General features: G+C 46.0%; 1 protein-coding gene across 1 annotated transcript in view; it reads right to left on the bottom strand.

The window, feature by feature from the left end:
- The window catches only part of DNHD1 (dynein heavy chain domain 1), a 681,063-nt gene that overhangs the window by 39,979 nt on the left and 617,632 nt on the right, over positions 1-23,452 (bottom strand). The window contains exons 42-43 of the mRNA XM_033948490.1: positions 22,130-22,261; positions 9,313-9,517 (exon numbers count right to left, since the gene is read on the bottom strand). Of these exons, the coding sequence (XP_033804381.1) occupies positions 9,313-9,517; positions 22,130-22,261 (337 nt within the window). The remainder of the gene's footprint in view (positions 1-9,312; positions 9,518-22,129; positions 22,262-23,452) is intronic.

Genomic DNA, 23,452 nt, shown 5'->3' with positions numbered 1-23,452 from the left:
TAGGGTGGAGGAGCTGCTGGATAAGTTAGGGCAGGCACAGTATCTTACCACCCTGGATCTCACAAAGGGGTATTGGCAGATCCCTTTGACACCCACTACTAGACCTAAAACTGCTTTTGGTTCCCCTTTGGGCTTGTTTCAATTTACTAAGATGCCTTTTGGCTTACATGACGCTGCCGCTTCATGCCAGCGCCTAATGGATCAAGTGCTAAGGGGACATCAAGAGTATACTTCCGCCTATTTGGATGATGTCATCATCCATTCTCAAACTTGGGCTCAGCATATAGAGCAAGTAAGAGCAGTCTTACGAGCATTAAGGGAAGCAGGATTAACAATCAACCCCAAGAAGTGCTGCGTGGGAAAGAAAAAAGTCAAGTATTTGGGATACTTGGTAGGGCGGGGGGTAGTATAGCCTCTAGTGGATAAAATTCAGTGTATCCGAGAGTACCCAGAACCAGAGTCCAAAAAACAATTGCGAGGATTCTTAGGGTTGGTAGGGTACTATCGGCGATTTATCCCTCATTTTGCCACCCATGCAGCCCCACTGACGGAAATGCTTAAGTAGAATAGGCCGAACAAATTATGTTGGGACCCAGAGGGTAGGAAGGCATTGGAAGATCTCAAGACCAGTTTGTGCTCTGAACCAGTGTTGGCATCAGTGAATTTCCAACATCCATTTGTGTTACAGATGGATGCCTTACAAACTGGTTTAGGGGCAGTGCTGAGTCAAGAGGTAGAGGGGCTAGAACATCCTGTCCTTTACCTAAGTAGGAAGTTGCATGATAATGAAAAACATTATGCAACGGTGGAACTAGAACATTTAGCTGCCAAGTGGGCAATGCAAATCTTGGAACATTATTTGGAGGGCCAAGAATTTACATTGGTCACGGACCACGCTACACTGAGCTGGCTCAATTCTATGAGGAATAATAATGCATGGCTCACCAGGTGGTACCTGGCCCTTCAAACGTTCCGATATAAGACCATACATAGGCCTGGCCATCTGCACACTAATCCCGGGTTGGGGAAAAGGACCCAAAGAGGCCTAGCACCATCCCTAGCAATCAGTTAAGGGTATGTGGTATGCAGCCTGTGCCTGCTAGGAATGTCCCTAGAGCAGTGCACAAGTCTAAACCAGATTCCACTCAAATATCCCCTTTTATAGCACAATTTGAATCTATGGATGAATTACCTTCTTTGTCCTATAGAGGGAGCGGGAGAGCAGGAGTGCAGGATTCCCATCCCCCACTGAAGCCTAGAATGATTACCCGGAAATCATTTCCACCTGAGGGTTTGGGGCGGGGCTGCAGACTTCTATCCCTGAGAGCCAAGCTACTTGAGAATCAGAAGCAGCAGGAACTCAGGCAGGACAGGCCACAGCACTCAGGGCTGAGAGTTCTGAATGTCAGCCCAATTCCAGAGGCCATGGAGTTGATAGAGGCTGGTGAAGACATGCCTCTTGGTTTGCTGGAAGAACCACATGACATGGAGTTAGAAGTAAACCCAGAGACAAATGCTGATTTGCCTAGTGAAGCCCAACCTATGGAGGTATGCTATATGAAAGCCAAGTGACTAGCTGTTGTAGTGAGTACTGGAAGTTTGTTTTTCTAATTGCTTGCAAGTGCTGGATATTTCTAAGCCACCTGAAGAGTAAGGAAGTTTTCTTTTGAACTGTGCAAGAACTGTATTTTTGATACTGTTTTTTTTTCCTTTTTGGAAGTTTGTTGATTTCCCTGGTGGGGGAATGTGAACTGTTTTCAGTTCCAGACAGTGGGGTTTGCCCCGTGTTCATCGTGGTGGGATAGAGGGCCAATTTTATGGCAGATTAACACCACACGGAGCACACTGTCTGACCAGCACTCTGCTGCTGATGAAGCCAGTGCGGGTGCACTGACTTGTGCTGAAATAGTGTAGCCCTGAAGTTTATTTTGGTTTTTGAACGTTTTCCTTTCTTTTGCTGTTCATACTTTTTTGACTGAATTAATGTGGACTCTACTCTGTTGGGGAAGTTTCCTGTTGGATATTTTGAATTATTCTTATTTTGATACACTCACAGAGACTAGTGACTTATTCAGTTTATAGTATTAACATTGAGCCTATGTTAATAAGCAGAATCATCCTGACAAGTTCGCTGTTTATTCTTACTTTGAAGAATAAAATTCCAGTTTGTTTTGAAGAAGAACTTACCTGGTGCGGTGGTATCTTTATTCCAAATGCTTTATCATTTACCTTGTGCTGCCCGCAGCGGCTCACAAGAGGTTTTTCTTGTACCGGCGGCTCAGGACTACCTTGCCTTGAGGTTGCCGGTTACAATATCTAGATTTTCAGAAGGTGTTTGACAAAGTTCCGCATGAACGTCTACTTCGAAAAATTGTGAGCCATGGAATTGAGGGTGATATACTCACATGGATTAAAAACTGGTTGGCGGATAGGAAACAGAGTGGGGGTGAATGGTCAATACTCGGACTGGAAAAGTGTCACCAGTGGAGTGCTGCAGGGTTCTGTGCTTGGACCCATGCTATTCAACAGGCTCTATGGCCTGAATATCAAACAACCTTCATACTGTGGCCTCTATCCCGACTGCTTTTTCTGGTCATCCTGCTGGGGAGTCCAGTTTGTAACCTCTCTGAATGATTTCCAGTACACAGCAATTTGACGATATCTGTGCCCAGGCCTGCCCAAAGTCCGAGAGCTGTCCCACTAACTTGAGGGGAACAGCTTCAGACCTGGCGTCATTGTCTTTTTGAAGGTTGAAGCAGGACGGGATCTGGAAGCCTGGCTTCGCTTGGGCCCTGAGAACCTCTGACTGGTTCCTTGGAAGGATCTCTAAGAGTCGGCTCCTCCTATGTACTGTCAAGAATTCTTGAAGCCATGAAAATTAGAGCGCCATGAGACCCTAGAGGCTCTGGGTCTGCTGTTGGGCAAAGATTTAGGACAACGATCTGCTACACTAGTCATGAGATCTTCCAGTCCCTTACCGAAGAACATTTGTTCCTTGAAAGGAAGTCAGCTGAGAGTAGCCTAGGAGGTGGAGTTTCTAGCCCATTGCCTGAAACAGAGCATTCTGCGGGCTGAGATTGAATAGGCGAAAACTTTGCTCATAACCCTGATAATGTCATACAGGGCATCCACCACATAATCCACCCCTGCTAACAGGAGCTGGGGTAAAGGCTCGTTGCTCACTCTCTCAAGACTCCACAACTTGGAATGATAGACACAGGTCACAAAGGAGGCTGCTGTGGCCACTTTGATTCCTAATGCCAAGGCCTCAAACTGTCTTTGAGAACCACATCCACTCTACAATCCTTCATATCCTTTAACACCACGCCTTCCTCGCTTGGTATGGAAGTGTGCTTGATAACCTGTGCCCCAAGAAATCCACTTTGGGTTGAGCAGACAACTGGTGACACTCATGTGCCATTGGATACATTCAAGCCATAGTCCTGGCAACTTTAAAGGACCCTTCAGCTGCATCCCAATGCTCCATGACCGTGATATTCATATCAGGATGCCAGGGAAACATAGAAGACTGGGCTCTCACTCCACTCATAATAGAGGAGGGAGCCAAAGGACCTGCTGGATGTCCATGTTTAACTCCTGTAGTGAATCAGACATTGGATCCATTAGAGCTGAGGGTTTGAATAGACAGTGGACTGTGGGATTATCGCCTTGATCAAGGGCTACCACAGGGTCTAACTCACAAGCAACTGTTTATATCCTTGCATCCGCAGAAAAGGAAGGTGCGAACTGAGACAGCAAGGGCATAGTACGAAACCATTCTCTGAATCTCCCTTGGAAAGGTCCCCTAGATCCTAGCTGGCCACAGCCATAGAGGTAGATGCAGTAACAGAGCCCTTACCCCCTCGTGCGCAGTCGTAAGTGCTGCTAGACTTTCCCTTGGAAGGTCGACTATTCTGAAAGGCTCTCCAAATCAAATGAACACATTCCAGAGAAAATGCCATTCTAGGAAGCACTTATTCTCCTGTAGAAGACTCCAGCTTACATCTCTTGAGCTTCACAGCTTTTGCTTCCATGCACGTAGGACAACCGCCATTCTGGGGCTCTGAAAGGAATATAGCCCCAACCTTTGGGCTTCCAGCCCATTCTTCAGCCCTAGAGATCAAATGGGAGATAAGCTGACCACTTCTGTCCCCCTTCAAGAGCTGCGAGGCATGAGGTGCAAGGGCACTGTTCAGGCACCCAGTCAGCACAAACCTGGCAAGCAATAGGGTCAAAAGAGACTGAGGACTCTATACCTGTCAGTTTTAAGGTAAAACAAGATGATTTGGAGCTTCTAGAGAACTTTGAAAAAAATTGGGAAATCCAAGATGGCCGACGCTAAAATAAAATGAGAAAAGCAACAATTATATAATTTTAGAGGTGGGGGAACATCAGGGAATAGGCATAAACCTTCATAAGAACATAAGAAGTGCCTCCGCTGGGTCAGACCAGGGGTCCATCGCGCCCAGCAGTCCGCTCCTGCGGCGGCCCATCAGGTCCATGATCTGTAAGTGATCCTTTGTCTAAAACCTTTCAATCCCCATTTTTCTCCTATCTCTACCCTTTCATAATCCTATCTCTACCTCTATCTCTACCCCTCAAAAACAACATTTAAAGATCCTCTTCCAGATCTTCTTCATAGGCTGTAACAGCCTTACTAACTGTGATCTGTGCTGGCAATGTGCTGCAGCCTGCCTCACCAGGGAACATCCTTTCAACACTGAATCTTCGGGCTGCCAGTTAGACCTGTATCTTACTGAGCCTCCAACCCCCATGGACCCATGGATGCAAAATGGGGGAGGTTAAATGCAGTGGGAACCCTGCGAGACCCTGTTGAGCCCCCTACAGATGCTTAACCACCTGCGCTCAAGCCCCTACAACAGGGGTAAGAACATAAGCAGTGCCTCCGCCGGGTCAGACCATAGGTCCATCCTGCCCGGCAGTCCGCTCCCAAGGCAGCCCAAACAGGTCACGACCTGTCTGAATCACCAGAAGGGGCTCCCTTGCCACCTTGGTTTCTCATTGAAGTCCTATCTTCCCATCGAAGTCCTAACCCTCCGATCTTGCACATGCACAACCTGGTTGGGTTTCTATACTTGTGTTACATCCCAGCTCCTCCCTCAGTATCCCACGATCCCTTTATCCCTCAGGAATCCGTCCAATCCCTGTTTGAATCCCTGTACCGTACTCTGCCTGATCACTTCCTCCTGTAGCGCATTCCAAGTGTCCACGACCCTTTGGGTGAAAAAAAACTTCCTTGCATTTGTTTTGAACCTATCTCCCTTCAGTTTCTCCGAATGTCCCCTCGTACTTGTTGTCCCCTTCAGTCTGAAGAATCTGTCCCTATCCACCCTCTCTACGCCCCTCATGATCTTGAAGGTCTCTATCATATCTCCCCTGAGCCTCCTTTTTTCCAGAGAGAAGAGCCCCAGCCTATCCAACCTCTCGGCGTATGGGCAGTGTTCCAGCCCTTTTACCAGTTTCGTTGCTCTCCTTTGGACTCTCTCAAGTACCGCCATGTCTTTCTTGAGGTGCGGCGACCAATACTGAACGCAGTATTCCAGATGTGGACGCACCATCGCTCGATACAATGGCATGATGACTTCCCGTGTCCTGGTTGTTATGCCCCTCTTTATGATGCCCAGCATCCTGTTGGCTTTTTTCGAGGCTGCTGCGCACTGTGCAGATGGCTTCAGTGATGCATCCACCAGCACACCCAAGTCTCTCTCAAGTCTGCTGTCTCCCAACAATGCCCCCCCCCCCAATTTGTAGTTGAACAACGGGTTCTTTTTCTCTATATGCATGACCTTGCATTTTTCCACGTTAAAGCGCATTTGCCATTTGTTTGCCCAGTCTTCCAGCTTGTCCAGGTCCCTTTGCAGGTCCTCACACTCCTCCCTGGACCTAACTCTGCCGCACAGTTTGGTATCGTCTGCAAATTTTATAACCTCGCACTTTGCCTCCTTTTCCAGGTCATTGATAAATATGTTAAAGAGTAACGGCCCCAGCACCGACCCCTGTGGCACACCGCTTGTGACTCCCCGCCAGTCAGAATATTGGCCCTTCACTCCGACCCTCTGCAGTCTACCCGACAACCAGTGCTTGATCCATCTGTGCACATCCCCTCCCACCCCGTGGTTCCACAGCTTCCTAAGCAGCCTTTCATGTGGCACCTTGTCGAAAGCCTTTTGAAAATCGAGGTAAATGATGTCTATGGGTTCCCCATTGTCCACCCGACTGCTTATTCCCTCAAAGAAGTACAGAAGGTTCAAAGTGTGTCAAAGTCCCTCCTCGAGGGCTGCAATCTAGCTGGGTTTTCAGGATTTCCCCAATGAATATGAATGAGATCTATTTGCATGCACCACTTTCATTGTATGCTAATAGATCTCATGCTTATTCATTGGGGAAATCCTGAAAACCCAACTGGACTGCGGCCTTTGAGGACCGACTTTGACACCTGTGCCCTACATTATAGTTGGTGAGCAATGCTACCAGGGGAACGGCACCAAGCTCAAAAAAGGGTTCTGCAGGTTGGCCAACAGGCACCATAAGGGATTGGCCTGTCAGCTGCAGACCTCAGTCTGCTTCTCTTCCATGCAGGCAGAGCTGGACCCTTGAAGAGGGGAGCTCTCAGCACCAAAACAGAGGAAAAATACCCCAAAATACTGAAGAAAAATAAAGAAATAAGCAGAGCAGATCAGAGCACTCCTTCTGGCTTCCATACAGAAGGAAAAAAAAACTGTAGGGGACAGCAGAGCCCTCAGTGAAGTAGGAGGGATTCAAAAACCAGAGCTGATTCCTTATGGCTCAAGAGAACTGGGATATAACCCCTCCATCCAGAATGACACACCAATTGCCCTAGAAAAGAGATATTGATGCCCCTGTACTGGTGCACTGGTGAGACCTCATTTAGAATATTGTGTACAGTTATGGAGATTACACATTCAAAAAGATATATAAAGGGAATCCAAAATGGCAATGTAGTGCAAGGACACACTGAACAGTTGTGCAGTAGAGGCATGCTGGAAGGCCGCACAAGCAGAGCTCGGTGTTTTGAGGAGTTTGATCTGCCATACTTTACTTCCCTGTCATTTCTTGATGGGGAAAAGGAGAGGAAAAGTGTGGGAGCCTTCCCTGGTTGCACCATCCACTCCAGGAATGAGACAGCTCTCTCTCAATTTTTTTACAAGCACCAGCAAGACTGGTGACTTCTTCTTCTTCAGTCGCGCCTGGAATATCTGTATCGGGCAGCAGTTTAGGGGCATCTTTAAGCTCCGTAGAATGAACGGCTCCCCTGCACCTGGGTGAAAACTTATCAGAAGTCCAACGTTCGGCAAGGGAACCCGGGCCAGATGATATCCCCTGTGAGCAAGGGAGGCTGCCTTCTGAGGATTTGAAGTCTCCTCCAAAGGAAGAAGAACAACTGATGCAAGCTACTTCCAAAACCTTGGGTCAGGAAGCAGTGAGTAATCTAATGAAAGTTAAGACCCAGGTAACTTTGGTTTCAAAGGAGCGGGAAAAGTCAAGACCAGCCGTGGTGAAACTTGAATCACTGTGGGATGCCAATAATGGCATACAGTCTTCTCTACTAAAATAAGTTAGATAAAATACTATGGATTTGAAGAATATTTCTGAAGCAGTCTTGGTTCAAGCGTAGGTTGCTAATCAACATGGATAGGAAATTGATTCTTTAAGGCTAGGTTCCAGGCAGTGGAGACATGTGAGTCCTCGATAGTAAAAAAATAGAAATTATATTGCAAAATGATTAGAGTACCTTGAAAATCAATCGAGACGATTTAACTTACAATTTTTGAACTTTCCTAAGTCTCCACTGGTACTAGCTGTGGATATGTTTAAAAAATTTCTGATGGAAGTTCTGAAGATACTGTCGAAGGCACTTCCTGCGAGGGTCATACCAATGAATAGGGTCACTAGGGTATAGACTTAATAGAGCGGGTCAGTAGAGTGGCAGTATGATCTGATTTAAGGGGGCCGGTAGACTTAAAAGGGTGGGTCAATAGTGTGGGCAGACTTGATGGGCTGTAGCCCTTATCTGCCATCATCTTTCTATGTTTCTATGTTTCCTCCTATTACACGTGCTCAATACCTCCAGGGTTGGAGGAGTTCTGCTAACCTGGAGGTAACAGCTGAGAAAGAAGAACCCCTGGGACTTACTGCCTTTTTGGAATCCTCTCTGGAAGTGATTACCCTTAGGACTACATTGCTGGTTACCTTCGCTTATGAATTTGACCATAAAAATTGTTTGAAGCTTTCCTTTAGACATTTGGATTCTCAGTTTCTAGGGTCTAAAATAAGAGTATTTCCTGATTTGGCACAAGATACACAGATAAGGCAAAAAGCCTTCTTGGCTGTCCAGGCTAGGGTTCAGGCTTTACCTGCTAACTTTGTGTTAAGATTTCCTTGTAACTGTTGTATTATTCATGAAGGCAAACAATTTCAATTCTTTGACCCTAAGCAGCTTGAGGAATTTTTAAGTGCTAGAGAAGAAATTAAGGTCATAGTGTAAATTCCATACATTCGCTGTAGACTGGCTAGGGGCAGGATCTCAGAGCGTCTTTCAATGCATTTGTGTTCCTTTATTACTTATAGATAGTTACTTTTTCCTAATTTTGGATCACAATTATCTAAATGTTGTGGGCAAAAGGTGTTAACTATTTCCTCTTGTATTCTTAGTTTTATTTTACTTTATTTCAAGAATTTTTGTTAATCTCCAAAGTATTGGTGCTGTAAAAGTGAAATTAATAAAGAATAACTAAAAATAATAAACAGGATGGAGTTGGTCCAGAGAAAGGCTGCTAAAATGGTTGGTGGTCTTAATATGTATACTTTGGAGGAAAGGTGAGAGAGGGGAGATATGACAGAGACGTTTAAATATCTACATGGCATAAATTTTCATTTGAAAGGAAGCTCCAGAATGAGAGAGTATATGATTAAGTTTAGAGGTGATAGGATCAGGAGTAATCTAAGGAAGCAAACTGCAGGCTGTGAAGGCCAGAGACTAGAGGCTGGGAGGTAGAAGAGATCCCTTGTTCTGGGTTAGGAGGGTCAGAAAACAGTCTAGTCTCCATGGCTTTTTGGATAACAACTCTGGAAGAAGAGGGAACCAGATCTGCCTGGGTCAATATGGGACGATCAGAATTATGATTCCCTAGTCTTGTTTGAGTTTCAGCAAAGTCTTCCCTAGGAGAAGTGATTAGGTGACAAGCTTATAAAACAAAGGTTTGTGGGTAATACTTAAACAGTGAGTTATATGGTCACTTCCATATTCCTATTAAAATCTTTGAGACTCACCAGTGATAGAGTTCCATCTGAGCAATATTTCCGTAGTGTTGTCTGTGCAAGAGCACCCCATGTAATACCGCCAGTGCTATGATCCGCTCCACCGGTGTCTTTGATGTCACTTGTGCCATGGCCTGGCTGCAACTTCTTTCCAAGATTAATCGGAGCTCTTGCGGTGTCTCCCACAGCAGAGTCTGTGCCTGAGGCAAAAGGTATCCTGAAAAGAAAGTCACAGTGTGAACTAGAGCAGTGCAGTTCTGTAAGCAGAAAGCTTCTTCTCCTAGCTCAGGTAACTCACTATTACAGCTTGATAACTGGAAATCCCACTGCAGAATATAGAGTAATGCAGGGCTTCTATAAGTTGGCCCCGTACGATGATATCTTATTCTATAACTACACTGGGAACTCAGATTCAATTAAAGGCATCAGTGTGCCTTTCATTCAGATGCACATAGATTCTCCAGCCACAGACCTGATCTAACTGCAAATGCTTAAATGTGTCATGGGTGTCCGCAATTTTATCACACACACATCTCAAAGCATAGTTACTCACCTATAGCAGGTGTTATCTGATGACAGCAGGCAGATATTTTCACATGTGGGGGACGTCATCCATGGAGCCCTGGCACGGACAGTCAAAAAATATACTGTCACTTTAAAACTGCCCATACCACCCGTGTACTGATGCCTTCCTGCCCAATCTCTCCCTAAGTAAGGGGAAAGTTCCCCTGGACTGGAAAATAGCTAATGTCGTTCCTCTGCATAAAAAGGGTTGCAGGGCAGAGGCTGCGAATTATAGACCGGTGAGTCTCACATCAATAGTGTGCAAACTCATGGAAACACTAATTAAAAGCAAATTGGACACGATCTTGAATGAAGGGAATCTTCGGGATCCCAGTCAGCATGGATTCACCAAGGGTAGGTCCTGCCAATCCAATCTCATCAGCTTCTTTGACTGAGTAACAAGAAAGTTGGACTTGGGAGAGTCTTTGGACGTCGTGTACCTGGACTTCAGTAAAGCTTTTGACAGTGTCCCACACCGCAGGCTGCTAAGCAAGATGTAATCGATGGGGTTAGGAGAGACACTAACTGCATGGGTCAATGATTGGCTGAGTGGCAGACTTCAGAGGGTGGTGGTTAATGGTACCCTCTCTAAAACATCGGAGGTGACCAGTGGAGTGCCGCAGGGCTCGGTCCTGGGTCCACTCCTTTTCAACATATTCATAGGGGATCTGACTCAAGGGCTTCAAGGTAAAATAACACTATTCGCCGATGACGCCAAACTATGTAATATAGTAAGTGAATGCAGTTTACAGAATTATATGGCGCAGGACCTGCTTACATTGGAAAGTTGGTCCTCAACCTGGCAGCTAAGCTTCAATGCTAAGAAATGTAAGGTCATGCACCTCGGAAGCGGAAATCCATGCAGGACGTACTTCTTGAACGGAGAAACTTTAACTAGGACTTCAGCAGAATGAGATTTAGGAGTAATCATCAGTGCAGACATGAAAACTGCCAATCAAGTGGAGAAGGCTTCATCTAAGGCAAGGCAGATATTGGGTTGTATCAATAGAAGTTTCGTCAGCCGAAAGCCTGAAGTCATAATGCCGTTGTACAGGGCCATGGTGAGACCTCATCTGGAGTACTGTGTGCAATTCTGGAGGCCACATTACAGTAAAGATGTGCGCAGAATTGAATTGATTCAACGGACGGCCACCAGGATGATCTCGGGGCTCAAGGGTCTCTCGTACGAAGAGGGACTGAACAAATTGCAGCTCTACACTCTTGAGGAACGTAGGGAGAGGGGAGACATGATCGAAACATTTAAGTACCTAATGGGACGTGTCGAAGTGGAAGATGATATTTTCTTTCTCAAGGGACTCTCGGCCACAAGAGGGCATCCGCTCAAACTCAGGGGCGGAAAATTTCATGGCGACACCAGAAAGTATTTCTTCACAGAGAGAGTGGTTGATCATTGGAACAAGCTTCCAGTGCAGGTGATCGAGGCAGACAGCGTGCCAGACTTTAAGAATAAATGGGATACCCATGTGGGATCCCTACGAGGGTCAAGATAAGGAAATTGGGTCATTAGGGCATAGACAGGGGGTGGGTAAGCAGAGTGGGCAGACTTGATGGGCTGTAGCCCTTTTCTGCCGTCATCTTCTATGTTTCTATGTTTCTAATGTCGGTTTGCAGGACCATCAGTTCAGTAACAAAACTAAGAAGTCAACTAGGGGGGAGGGAGGGTTATGAGACTATCTGCCTGATGTCCTTGGATAACACCTGCTGGCAAGTTAGATGCAAAGCATTGATAAAGATAGCTAAGAAAGAATATGAAGAGAAACTTGCAAGAGAGGCAAAAACTCATAGCAATTTTTTTAGGTACATCAGAAGCAGAAAACTTGTGAGGGACCGTTAGATGACCAAGGAGCGAAAGGGGTACTCAGGGAGGATAAGGCCATAACGGAAAGACTGAATGAATTATTTGCTTCGGTCTTTACAGAAGAAGATGGTGTTCAAGGGTGATGATGTGGATGAACTGAAAGACATCTCGGTGAATCTGGAAGATGTACTGAGCCAAATTGACAAGTTAAAAAGTGATAAATCACCAGGACCGAATGGTATACATCCCAGGGTATTAAAAGAACTAAAAAATGAAATTGCTGACTTGCTGTTAATAATCTGTAACCTGTCGCTAAAATCGTCTGTAGTAGAGAGCTGCACGGGAATGGGGACGACGGGAATCCCGCGGGTTCCCCTTTCGGGTCACGGGGATCCCGTGGGGATGCCCCCTAGGGTCGCGGGAATCCCATGGGGACGCCCCCTAGGGTCGCGGGAATCCCGTGGGGATGCCTCCGAGGGTCGCACGGCTTTTCTCCCTACCTGCTCTGCTTGCAGCATAGAGCCGAATGGAAGTCTTCCCGACGTCAGCGCTGACGTCGGGAAGACTTCCGTTCGGCTCTGTGCTGCAGGCAGGGTAGGTAAGGAGGAGTAGCCTTGCAGCTCGAGTGGCTACCAAGGGAGGGGGGGGGCGATACACCCCGCCCCGGGTGCAGCACAGCCGGCCAGGTCCCCTTACTTTTGTGGCGCTTTCCCGACCGACCGACAACAGTCCTGGTCCGACAAACCTCCCTGCCCTTAACCGCAAATCTAAATTACCTTCTTACAGCAGCTGTAAGAAGGAAATTTAGATTCGCGGTTAAGGGCAGGGAGGTTTGTCAGACGGGGGCTGTTGTCGGCACAAAAGTAAGGGGACCTGGCCGGCTGTGCTGCACCCGGGGCGGGAGAGAAGGAGGAGGGAGAAGGACGCTGAAAGCACTGGGGAAGACAAAGGGGTGGAGAAGGACGCTGAAAGGCCATGGGGAAGACGGGGGGGGGGGAAGGACACTGAAAGCATTTGTGGAAGACAGAAGGGGGAGAAGGACGCTGACAGGACATGGGGAAGACGGGGGGGGGAGAAGGACGCTGAAAGCACATGGGGAAAATAAAGGGGTGGAGAAGGACGCTGAAAGGTCATGGGGAAGACGGGGGTGGGGGTGGAGAAGGACGCTGAAAGGCCATGGGGAAGACGGGGGGGTGGAAAAGGATGCTGAAAGGCCATGGGGAAGACAGAGAGGGAGAAGGACCCTGAAAGGACATGGGGAAGACAGAGAGGGAGAAGGACGCCGAAAGCACATGGGGAAGACAGAGGGGGAAGGACACTGAAAGGACATGGGGAAGACAGAGGGGAGAGAAGGACGCTGACAGGACATGGGGAAGATGGGGGGGAGAAGGACGCTGAAAGGAAATGGGGATGAGAGAGTGGGGAGAAGACGCTGGCAGGGAAGAAGACAGAGATGCCAGACTATGGGGGGGGGGGCGGAGGGAAGAAGATGGGTGCCAGACCAATTTGGAAGGGGGAAGAAAGGGAGAGGCACAGTAACAGAGCAAATGGAAGACGCAGAAGGAAGAGAGACAGTGGATGGAAGGAACTGAATGAGAACATGAGGAAAGCAGAAACCAGGCAACAAAGGTAGGAAAATAATTTTATTTTATTTTTTTTTTTTTTGCTTCAGGATAAAGTAGTATATTAGTTGTGTTGATAAAAATTTATAAACAAAAGAGGCTCTGGTAGAAACCCGTTTACAAAGTATGTATTCTTCCCAATTAATATTTCCAAATTAATAGTCTTTTTGCTTATTTGTAAATGGGTTTCTACCAGAGCCTTTAATTCAGTAGCATAATTAAATGAAATAACTATTTCTGAAGTTTATGGGGACGGAGGGGATTCCTCACGGGGACGGGCGGGGACGGAGGGGTTCCTCGCGGGAACGGGTGGGGACGGAGAGATTCCTCACGGGGACGGGTGGGATTCCTCACGGGGACGGGTGAGACTTTGGCGGGGACGGGTGGGATTTCTGTCCCCGCGCAACTCTCTAGTCTGTAGTACCTGAAGATTGGAGGGTGGCCAATGCTATACTGATTTTTAGAAAGGGCTCCAAGAGAAATCTGGGAAATTACAGACCGGTAAGCCTCACTTCGGTGCCGGGCAAAATGGTAGAAATGATAAAAAATTGTGGAACAAGTAGACAAACATGATTTAATGAAATGGAATCAGCATGGGTTCATCCAAGGGAGATCTTGCCTCACCAATTTGCTTGACTTCTTTGAAGGTGTGAATAAACATGTGAATAAAGGTGAGTCTGTGATGTAGTGTATCTAGATTTTCAGAAAGCTTTTCATAAAGTTCCTCATGAGAGGCTCCTGAGAATATTAAAGAGTCATGGGATAGTTGGCAAAGTTCAGTCATGGATTAGGAATTGGTTATCAGATAGAAAACAGAAGGTATGGTTAAATAGTCATTTTTCTCAATGGAAGAGAGTAAACAGTGGAGTGCCGCAGGGGTCTGTACTGGGACCGATGCTATTTAGCTTATTTATAAATGATCTGGTAATTGGAACGACGAGTGAGGTGATTAAATTTGCATATGACACTAAACTTGTTCAAAGTTGTTAAAATGCATGCGGATTGTGAAAAATTGCATGTGGACCTTAGGAAATTGGAATACTCATGTTTCCTTTGCATCTTTCTCATGTTCTCAGTATCAAGATGCCCAGATTATATAAAGAAAATAGAATTTTAATGGATACTTGGAAAACCTTACGATTTGTCAGTAACTTAACAGCTATTCCTATTAATAAATCAACCAATCAAACCATATGGCTAAACTCCAAGATTCAAATTGGCAGATTCAAGGTAGTCTGGAAGCATTGGATAATTGCAGGTATTTGAACTTTAAATGATGTTATTTCTAATGGTAATCTGCTTGATTTTACACAATTGCAACATAAATTTGGGCTTCATAAATCACAATGTTTTCGTTGGTTGCAATTGAAGCAGGCCATTCAGGCAGGGTTCCCTGAATGGAAAACTCTTAATACTCAATACAGTATGGAATTTTTATGTTTTCAGGCGGACTTTCTGGGTCACCAGGCCGCGCAGTGGTTAAAAAAAAGCCTAAAAATGGCCTTAGGGATATTTGGAGCATTGAGATTAAGCATCAGATTTCAGCATCTCAATGGCCACAAATTTGGTCTTGGAGAATAAGATGTACAATGTCGGCGTCTATGAGGCAAACGTGCTTTTTTTTGTTACATAGAGCATTTTGGACCCCAGTTAGTTTACAAAAATGAAATAGTTCCTTGTCTAATAGATGCTGGCATTGTAATCTGGCTGTAGGGACTTTGGACCATCTTTTGTATTATTGTCCCCATATCTTAGCCTTTTGGAATTCAATCTGGGATCAAATAAATTGTTTTTTGGAAAATCATGTAGCGTTATTTCCAAAAAGCGATTTTCCAAAAAGCCTTTGACAAGGTGCCCCATGAACGATTACTGAAGAAACTGTGGAGTCACGGGGTGGAAGGGGACGTGTACAGATGGATCAAAAATTGGCTGGCGGACAGGAAACAGAGGGTAGGAGTAAAGGGGCACTACTCTGACTGGATAGGGGTCACAAGTGGTGTTCCGCAAGGGTCAGTGCTGGGACCATTGCTGTTCAATATATTTATTAATGATCTAGAAACGGGGACAAAGTGCGAAGTTATCAAGTTCGCGGATGACACAAAACTCTCCAGCAGGGCCAGAACTGTTGAGGAATGCAAAGAATTGCAAAGCGACCTGAACAAGCTGAGTGAGTGGGCAAAAAAATGGCAGATGAGCTTCAATGTGGAGAAATGTAAGGTCTTGCACATAGGGAAGGGGAACTCCATGTACAGCTATACGATGGGAGGGAGGGTACTCGGGAAAGGCAGCCAGGAAAAAGATCTGGGGGTATTGGTAGATAACACAATGAAGCCGGCGGCACAATGTGCAGCGGCCTCAAAAAAAGCGAACAGAATGTTGGGCATTATCAAAAAAGGTATCACTACCAGAACAAAAGAAGTTATCCTGCCACTGTATCGAGCAATGGTGCGCCCACATCTGGAATACTGCGTCCAATACTGGTCGCCATACCTCAAGAAGGACATGGCAATACTCGAAAGGGTCCAGAGGAGGGCAACGAGGATGATAAAGGGTATGGAGAACCTTTCATATGCCGAACGGTTAGACAGGCTGGGGCTCTTTACCCTGGAGAAGCGGAGACTGAGAGGGGACATGATAGAAACTTATAAAATCATGAAAGGCATAGAGAAGGTGGAGAGGGACAGATTCTTTAGACTAGCAGGGACAACTAAAACAAGAGGTCATTCAGAAAAACTGAGAGGAGACAGATTCATAACGAATGCAAGGAGGTTCTTCTTCACTCAGAGGGTGGTGGACACCTGGAACGCGCTTCCCGGAGAGGTAATAAGACAGAGTACAATTCTGGGGTTCAAAAAGGGACTGGATGACTTCCTGGAAGCGAAGGGGATAACAGGGTACAGATAGAGGTTTACCGTACAGGACATTGAGCGAATAGGGTATGGATATTTCAGGTTAGGTAGGGAACACTTTCAGGTCATGGACCTGGGGGGCCGCCGCGGGAGCGGACTGCCGGGCACGATGGACCCCTGGTCTGACCCGGCAGAGGCAACGCTTATGTTCTTATGTTCTTATGTTATCTTATGATACTGTGATATTTGGAATGTCCATGAGAAAAAAGAGTCTGATATCATCGTGTAACAATAAACTTTTATTGATCATGACAGGAGTTGCCATCCAACATATTACTAATAATTAGAAAGATCACAGTAGACTTAATTTTAATTTCTGGTGGAATTCGTTGTGTCACTTATATAAAATGGAAAGATCACTGGCGGTACAGAATGTAAAGTATAAAAGTTTTATAAAAATATGGGAGCCATTAACATCTTTTTGTCATGATTAAATGCCATTTTTCTATTAATTATACACCACTTAGTGTTGAAAGAGGGGAAGGGTTTAATGGGAGGGTTTAGGATCTTATAATGAATAATGGGCTTAGAGGGAGGGTGGGGGGAGGGTTGCATTTATATTTATAAGATACAATGATAAGATGTTCAAGTGGTCTAATTAATAGTGTTTATTATGAATTTTGTACACTTGATGAAAGTTTAAAAATGAATAAAGAATTAAAAAAAAAAAAAGGAAATTGGAATACTGGGCATCCAAGTGGCAGATGAAATTTAATGTGGACAAATGCAAAGTGATGCACATTGGGAAGAATAACCTGAATCATAGTTACCGGATGCTAGGGTCCACCTTGGGGGTTAGCACCCAAGAAAAGTATCTAGGTATCATTGTAGACAGTACAATGAAGCATCCACCCAATGTGTGGTGGCGGCCAAAAAAGCAAACAGGATTCTAGGAATTATTAAAAAAGGGATGGTTAACAAGACTAAGAATGTCATAATGCCACTCTATTGCTCCATGTTGCGACCTCATTTGGAGTATTGCATTCAGTTCTGGTCTACTTATCTCAAGAAAGATATAGTGGTGCTACAAAAGGTTAAAAGAAGAGTGACCAAGATGATAAAGGGGATGGAACTCCTCTCGTATGAGGAAAGGCTAAAATGGTTAGGGCTCTTCAGCTTGGAAAAGAGATGGCTGAGGGGAGATTTGATTGAAGTCTACAAAATCCTGAGTGGATTAGAACGGGTACAAATGGATCAATTTTTCGCTCCGTCAAAAATAACAAAGACTAGGGGACACTCGATGAAGTTACACAGAAATACTTTTAAAACCAATAGGAGGAAATTTTTTTTCACTCAGAGAATAGTTAAGCTCTGTAACGCATTGCCAGAGGATGTGGTAAGAGCGGATAGCGCAGCTGGTTTTAAGAAAGTTCCTGGAGAAAAGTTCCTGGAGGAAAAGTCCATAGTCTGTTATTGAGAAAGACAAGGAGGAAGCCACTGCTTGCCCTGTATTGGTAGCATGGAATATTGCTACACTTTGGGTTTTGGCCAGGTACTAGTGACCTGGATTGGCCACTGTGAGAACGGGCTACTGGGCTTGATGGACCATTGGTCTGACCCAGAAAGGCTATTCTCACATGTGGGGACTCCCTAGCTGCCAGGTTAATGCCTCTGAGAAGAGGGTTATTGACAACTACTATGATCCTGGCAAAACTGAAAAGAGTTGGAGGGTAATTGACATCTAAGTGGAGAATAAATTTTGTAGAAGTGGTTGGCCGATCTGACTATCCCGTCAGGAATGCATCTCCAAACAGTAGTGGGATGTGAAGGTATGAACTAAGGACCAGATGGCTTCTTTAAAGATGTCCTCAATGGGAGTGGAATGCAGGTGGGCTTCTGAACTCACAAGTTTTCAGATTTTATGCTGGGACACAGTCTTCAAGCGTCAGCCCAGCCCAAGTATAATAAAAGGCGGTACAGTTCACCAGCCATGTGGAGATGGTTCTCATTTGTTTATATTCTGCTTTTATCAAAGTGGAGCACAAAGCAACATGCACAATAGAATTACATACAGACAGCTAAAAACTTATTTAAAAATTTCACAATACATAACCAAACCATGAAATCCTGCAAGAACTGAGTTATTAGATATTCTTTTCCACACTAAACACCAATGAAACCAACCACAGCATGAGTCTGAGAGACAAATACAGACTCATTCTCAATACTTCATAAGACAAAACAAATGTCGTTTCAACAGTTTTTTTGAAATCCGCCACCCTTGCCTGTTTTTTAATGTAAGATGGAAGTTTATTCCATTCTTCAGGGGCAGCACAGGAATAAAACCCAGTCCTGACTGTCTGCAATCTAACCTTTCTCCTTGCTGGTATCGTCAGGTCACGGTGTGTTGAGGAGCATAACTGTGGTAGAGAACTATATGGGTCACACACTGTACCAGATAGCCAGGAGCACGGCCCTGTACGCTCAGATAGGTCAAAAGTAAAAGCTTATATCTAATCCGAAACTCAACTTTCAGCCAGTACAACTTGGTTCTTGAATGACAGGAACAGTTGAGTGAAAATTCTGTGAGGTTTGATCCGGTTCAAGTAGTAAGCAAGAGTACATTTACAGTCCAATTTGTGGAGTACTGCTTCACCAAGATGAGAATGTGGCTTGGGAAGAAGACAGGTAGAACTACAGGCTGGTTGAGATGAAATTCCGACCTGACCTTCAGGAGGAACTTGGGATGAGTGTGAAGAACTACCCTTTTGTGGTTGAATGTTGTGTAAGGTGGTCTGACACAAGTGTGTGAAGTTCACTGATTCGGCGAGCAGATGTGAGAGATATGAAGAAGATTCTTTCTAAGTGAGATGTTTGAGGGATGAAGTTGAGGATGGTTGAAACAGAGGCTACATTAGAGTAGAAAGTACCACTTTGAGGTCCCAATCTACCAGGGAAGACTTGAGCAGTGGTTTGGTATGGTAAAGGTCTTTCATGAATCGGGATACAGATAATGGCTTATTACGTACCAGTGTATAAAAAGCAGAAATAGCACTGAGATAAACTCTGACTAGTCTTCAGATTAGAGTTGGCAAGATGTATAACAGTCCAGAACCAATGACCATGCTGTGAGTGTTAATGAATGTAGATTGGAATGGAGGCGAGAACTCTTATTCTGTGTTAGCAATGTTGGAAAGATTCAGAGTATTATGGGTTACTCTAAGTTGCAGGAGGAGAGGGAACCATGGTTGACATAGCTACCGAGGAGTTATGAGAATCTTGCTGGCATATCTCTGCTGAAGTCTGAGTAGAGTTTTTCTGACTAGTGGAATTGGAGGGAAAGCATAAAGAAACCTGTTCTTCTAGTTGCTCTGATAGGTAGGCCCCTCCTATAGAGGTCTTAGGCACTTGGGCCAAACAGAGCCTTAGGCCCCTCCGTACTTCCCAGAATGCACCAAGATGGAGCCTAAGGGAGAGGCCTTAGGCGCCTGGACCAATCAGAGCCTTAGGCCCTTCCTCAGAGCATCCCAGGATGCACTGGGAAGGGGAAGGCCCATCATTTTGAAGAGGAGAGCCTGCTGGCTGGAAAGAGTAGGCATCCCTCCGGCCAGCCTTCATTGTAAAGGAACAGGTGGGCAGAGGACCCTGGCAGTGGCAGGAAGTGGGTATCTCTCCTGCTATCCTTGAATTTAAAGGTGTGGGGGTTGTCGGGGAAGGCGGGGAACCCCGGTGGTGGGTAGGAGTAGGCATCCCTCCTGCTGTCACTAAATTTAAAGGTGAGGGGGTGGCAGAGGACCCCAGCAGCGGCAGTGGGCATCCCTCCTGTCGTCCTTCAATTTAAAGGCGCAGAGAGTATTGGGGGGGGTTGTTGGGGGGACAGAGGACACCGGCATCATTGGGAGCATCAAATGGCCCTAGGGGGGAAATCGATGGGAGGGAAGAATTGGGGTCTATTTTTTTTATTTGGGGGAGGGGAATGTCTGAGCTGTCAAGCCTTACTTTCCTGTCAGTGCCTGAACCAATCAGCGCTCAGGGATAGAGAGCTGCACGGGAACGGAGACGACGGGAATCCCGCGGGACCCGCAGGTTCCCCCTTTGGGTCACGGGGATCCCGTGGGGACGCCCCCTAGGGTCGTGGGGATCCCGTGGGGATACCCCTCCCTTCCTCCGACATCAGTGCTGACTTCGGGAAGACTTCCGGTCGACTGTGTGAGGCAGGGCAGGTAGGGAAAAGGCAGTGGCATACCAAAGGGGGGGGCAGTCCGCCCCGGGTGCAGCCATGGGGGAGGAGTGTGCACAGCTGGTCAGGTCCCCTTACCTTTGTGGCGCTTCCCCTGACCAACTGACAACAGGCCCAGCCGACAAACCTCCCTGCTCTGTAGCCACGAATCTAAATTACCTTCTTACAGCAGCTTCAATACTTCAGCTGCTGTAAAAAGGTAATTTAGATTTGCGGCTACAGGGCAGGGAGGTTTGTCTGACCGGGCCTGTTCTGTTGTCAGTCAGGTGGGGAAGCGCCACAAAGGTAAGGGGTAGGGAGGGAGAAAGGGAGGAAAGGTGGAGTGGAGAAGAAAAGATGCTTAAGGGAAAAGGGTAAAAATGAGGGGGGAGAAGGACTCTGAAAGCACTGGGGAAGACAAAGGGGTGGAGAAGGATGCTGAAAGGACATGGGGAAGATGGGAGGGGGGGAGAAGGATGCTGAAAGCACATGGGGAAGACAGAGGGGGGAGAAGGACGCTGAAAGCACATGGGGAAGACAAAGGGGTAGAGAAGGACGCTGAAAGGACATGGGAAGACGGGGGGAGAAGGACACTGAAAGCACATGTGGAAGTCAGAGGGGGGAGAAGGATGCTGACAGGACATGGGGAAGATGGGGGGAGAAGGATGCTGAAAGGAAATAGGGAAGAGAGAGTGGGGAGAAGACACTGGCAGGGAAGAAGACAGAGATGCCAGACTATGGGGGGAGCGGAGGGAAGAAGATGGGTGCCAGACCAATTTGGAAGGGGGGAGAAAGGGAGAGGCACAGTAACAGATTAAATGGAAGACGAAGAGAGACAGTGGATGAAAGGAATTGAATGAGAACATGAGGAAAGCAGAAACCAGGCAACAAAGGTAGGAAAAATTCTTTTTTTTTTTTTTTGCTTCAGGATAAAGAAGTAAATTAGTTGTGTTGATAAAAATTTATAAACATTAGAGGCTCTGGTAGAAACCCGTTTACAAAGAATGTATTCTTCCCAATTAATATTTCCAAATTAATAAAGTCTTTTTGTTTATTTTTAAATGGGTTTCTACCAGAGCCATTAATTCAGTAGCATAATTAACTGAAATAACTATTTCTGAAGTTTATAGGGACGGGCGGGGACATAGGGGATTCCTCGCAAGGACGGGCGGGGATGGAGGGGATTCCTCGCAGGGACGGGTGGGAGTCCTCACGGGGACGGGTGGGACTTTAGTGGGGATGGGTGGGGACAGGTGGGCTTTCTGTCCCCGCGCAACTGTCTAATCAGGGCCTGACCGGGAAGTAAGGCTACAACGGATCATACCCTGCTGGAAAATTTTGCCTGCAAATATGGCACAACGAAGTTAGGAAATCACCCAATGATGACAGAGAATCACCTGGAGTGCTCCTTTAAATATTAATGAGCCCATTTTACTACCATTTTAATATTAATTACCTTGTTGTACTACATTTGCATGGCAGAGTTGGAGACTGCCAGGAAGCTCAGAAAAGACCACGGTGATCCTTCTGATAATCAGCTTATAAAATACTGGCATGCTAAACCGATTCAAACTGGTTTAGCGACCCTCATTAAGGGTACGGTAAGTTTTTAGAATCCAGCCCTCAGTGTCTGCAGAATCTGGCCACATAGGAGGAAAACTAGATATTGAAGAAGATGAGCTAAGAGCACAGACAGGACAATAACCAAGATTATCCTGAATTACTTGCTAGGACATAGGAAGTCAGAACATTATACCTGGAACAGACTTCACCGCATCCACTGCCGTAATAAACCATAGGCGGAAATCTGGATGAACAAAAGCTGAGTGAAGTTCCTTGGTCTTTGCTAGTGGTGTAGAGTGCTCTGTTCCATTGGTGGAAAAGTCTTCTGCAACAGTAACAGAGTAGCAAAATCACAACTGAGAAATGGATCTCCTATTGCTATAAACCCAACACCTGATAATACTTAGCACATAACAGCCAACCTTTCAAAATCACTGGGGATATTCAAGTTCTGCCCCAGACCCCACCCAAAGACAGGGGGGAAGCCTCTGATCGCCTTGGATTGGTGGTATGGAATGTTGTTACTCCTTGACTTTTGCCAGGTACTAGTGACCTGGATTGGCCACCGTGAGAATGGGCTACTGGGCTTGATGGAGCATTGGTCTGACCCAGTAAGGCTATTCTTAGGTTCTTATTTTTCCATTCATTTTTCATATATACACACACAATATAATCTTATAAACAATACATAATAGTTAACCACAAAGCACACTGTATGCTTCTCAACATTCATTCCTACCAGAACACCTGGCCTTGATCACACATGCAGAACACAGATAAATGCTATGCAAATACAGGACCACAAACAAAACCCTAAGATGCCAGACTCTGGATGCAGTACAACACCAGTGGGGACAGGAGAGGGAAAGATTCCAGGCCACAGAGGCAGTGTTTACTTCAAGAATGAAAGAGCAGCTGCAGCAATGGATCCAATGTGTGTGAGTGGGGGGGGGTGGAACCTTGGATGGAACCTCTGCGGTCATATAATGTCCCAAAAATATTGGGCTGCTCGGGCACCCAGAGCACCCACAGAGCTGGCACCTATGACTTATCAGCAGATCAAGCACATAAGTTTAAGGCAAGCACAAAGTAATGAACAATTTATGGAAGTTGCCACTTGCATGAGGAGAGTGTGGTACAGTGGTTAGAGATACAGCCTCAGCGCCCTGGGGTTGTGGGTTCAAACCCACGCTGCTCCTTGTGACCCTGGAAAGTCACTTAATCCCCCAATTGCCTCAGGTACATTAAGTAGATTGTTAGCCCACCAGGACAGACAGGGACAAATGCTTGAAGTAGCTGTACGTAAACCGCTTTGAGTGTGGTATATAAGTCCCAATCCCTTTCCCCATGTAAGACTATTAGCGAGGTGATTAGCTATTGGCTCCCCCAGTCATCTTTACAACTGGGTTAAAGCCAGGTACCTATTTACCAAATGGCTTCCTGAAAGAAATCCCAGTGAGGTACTAGTACGCAAGTACACTACTGACTGCAGCACATAGAAATAGATGGCAGATAA

This window comes from Geotrypetes seraphini, chromosome 6 (assembly GCF_902459505.1).
Source record: "Geotrypetes seraphini chromosome 6, aGeoSer1.1, whole genome shotgun sequence".
In the NCBI taxonomy this organism is placed as follows: Eukaryota; Metazoa; Chordata; class Amphibia; order Gymnophiona; family Dermophiidae; genus Geotrypetes; species Geotrypetes seraphini.
This window is presented reverse-complemented; position numbering and strand designations above follow the sequence as displayed.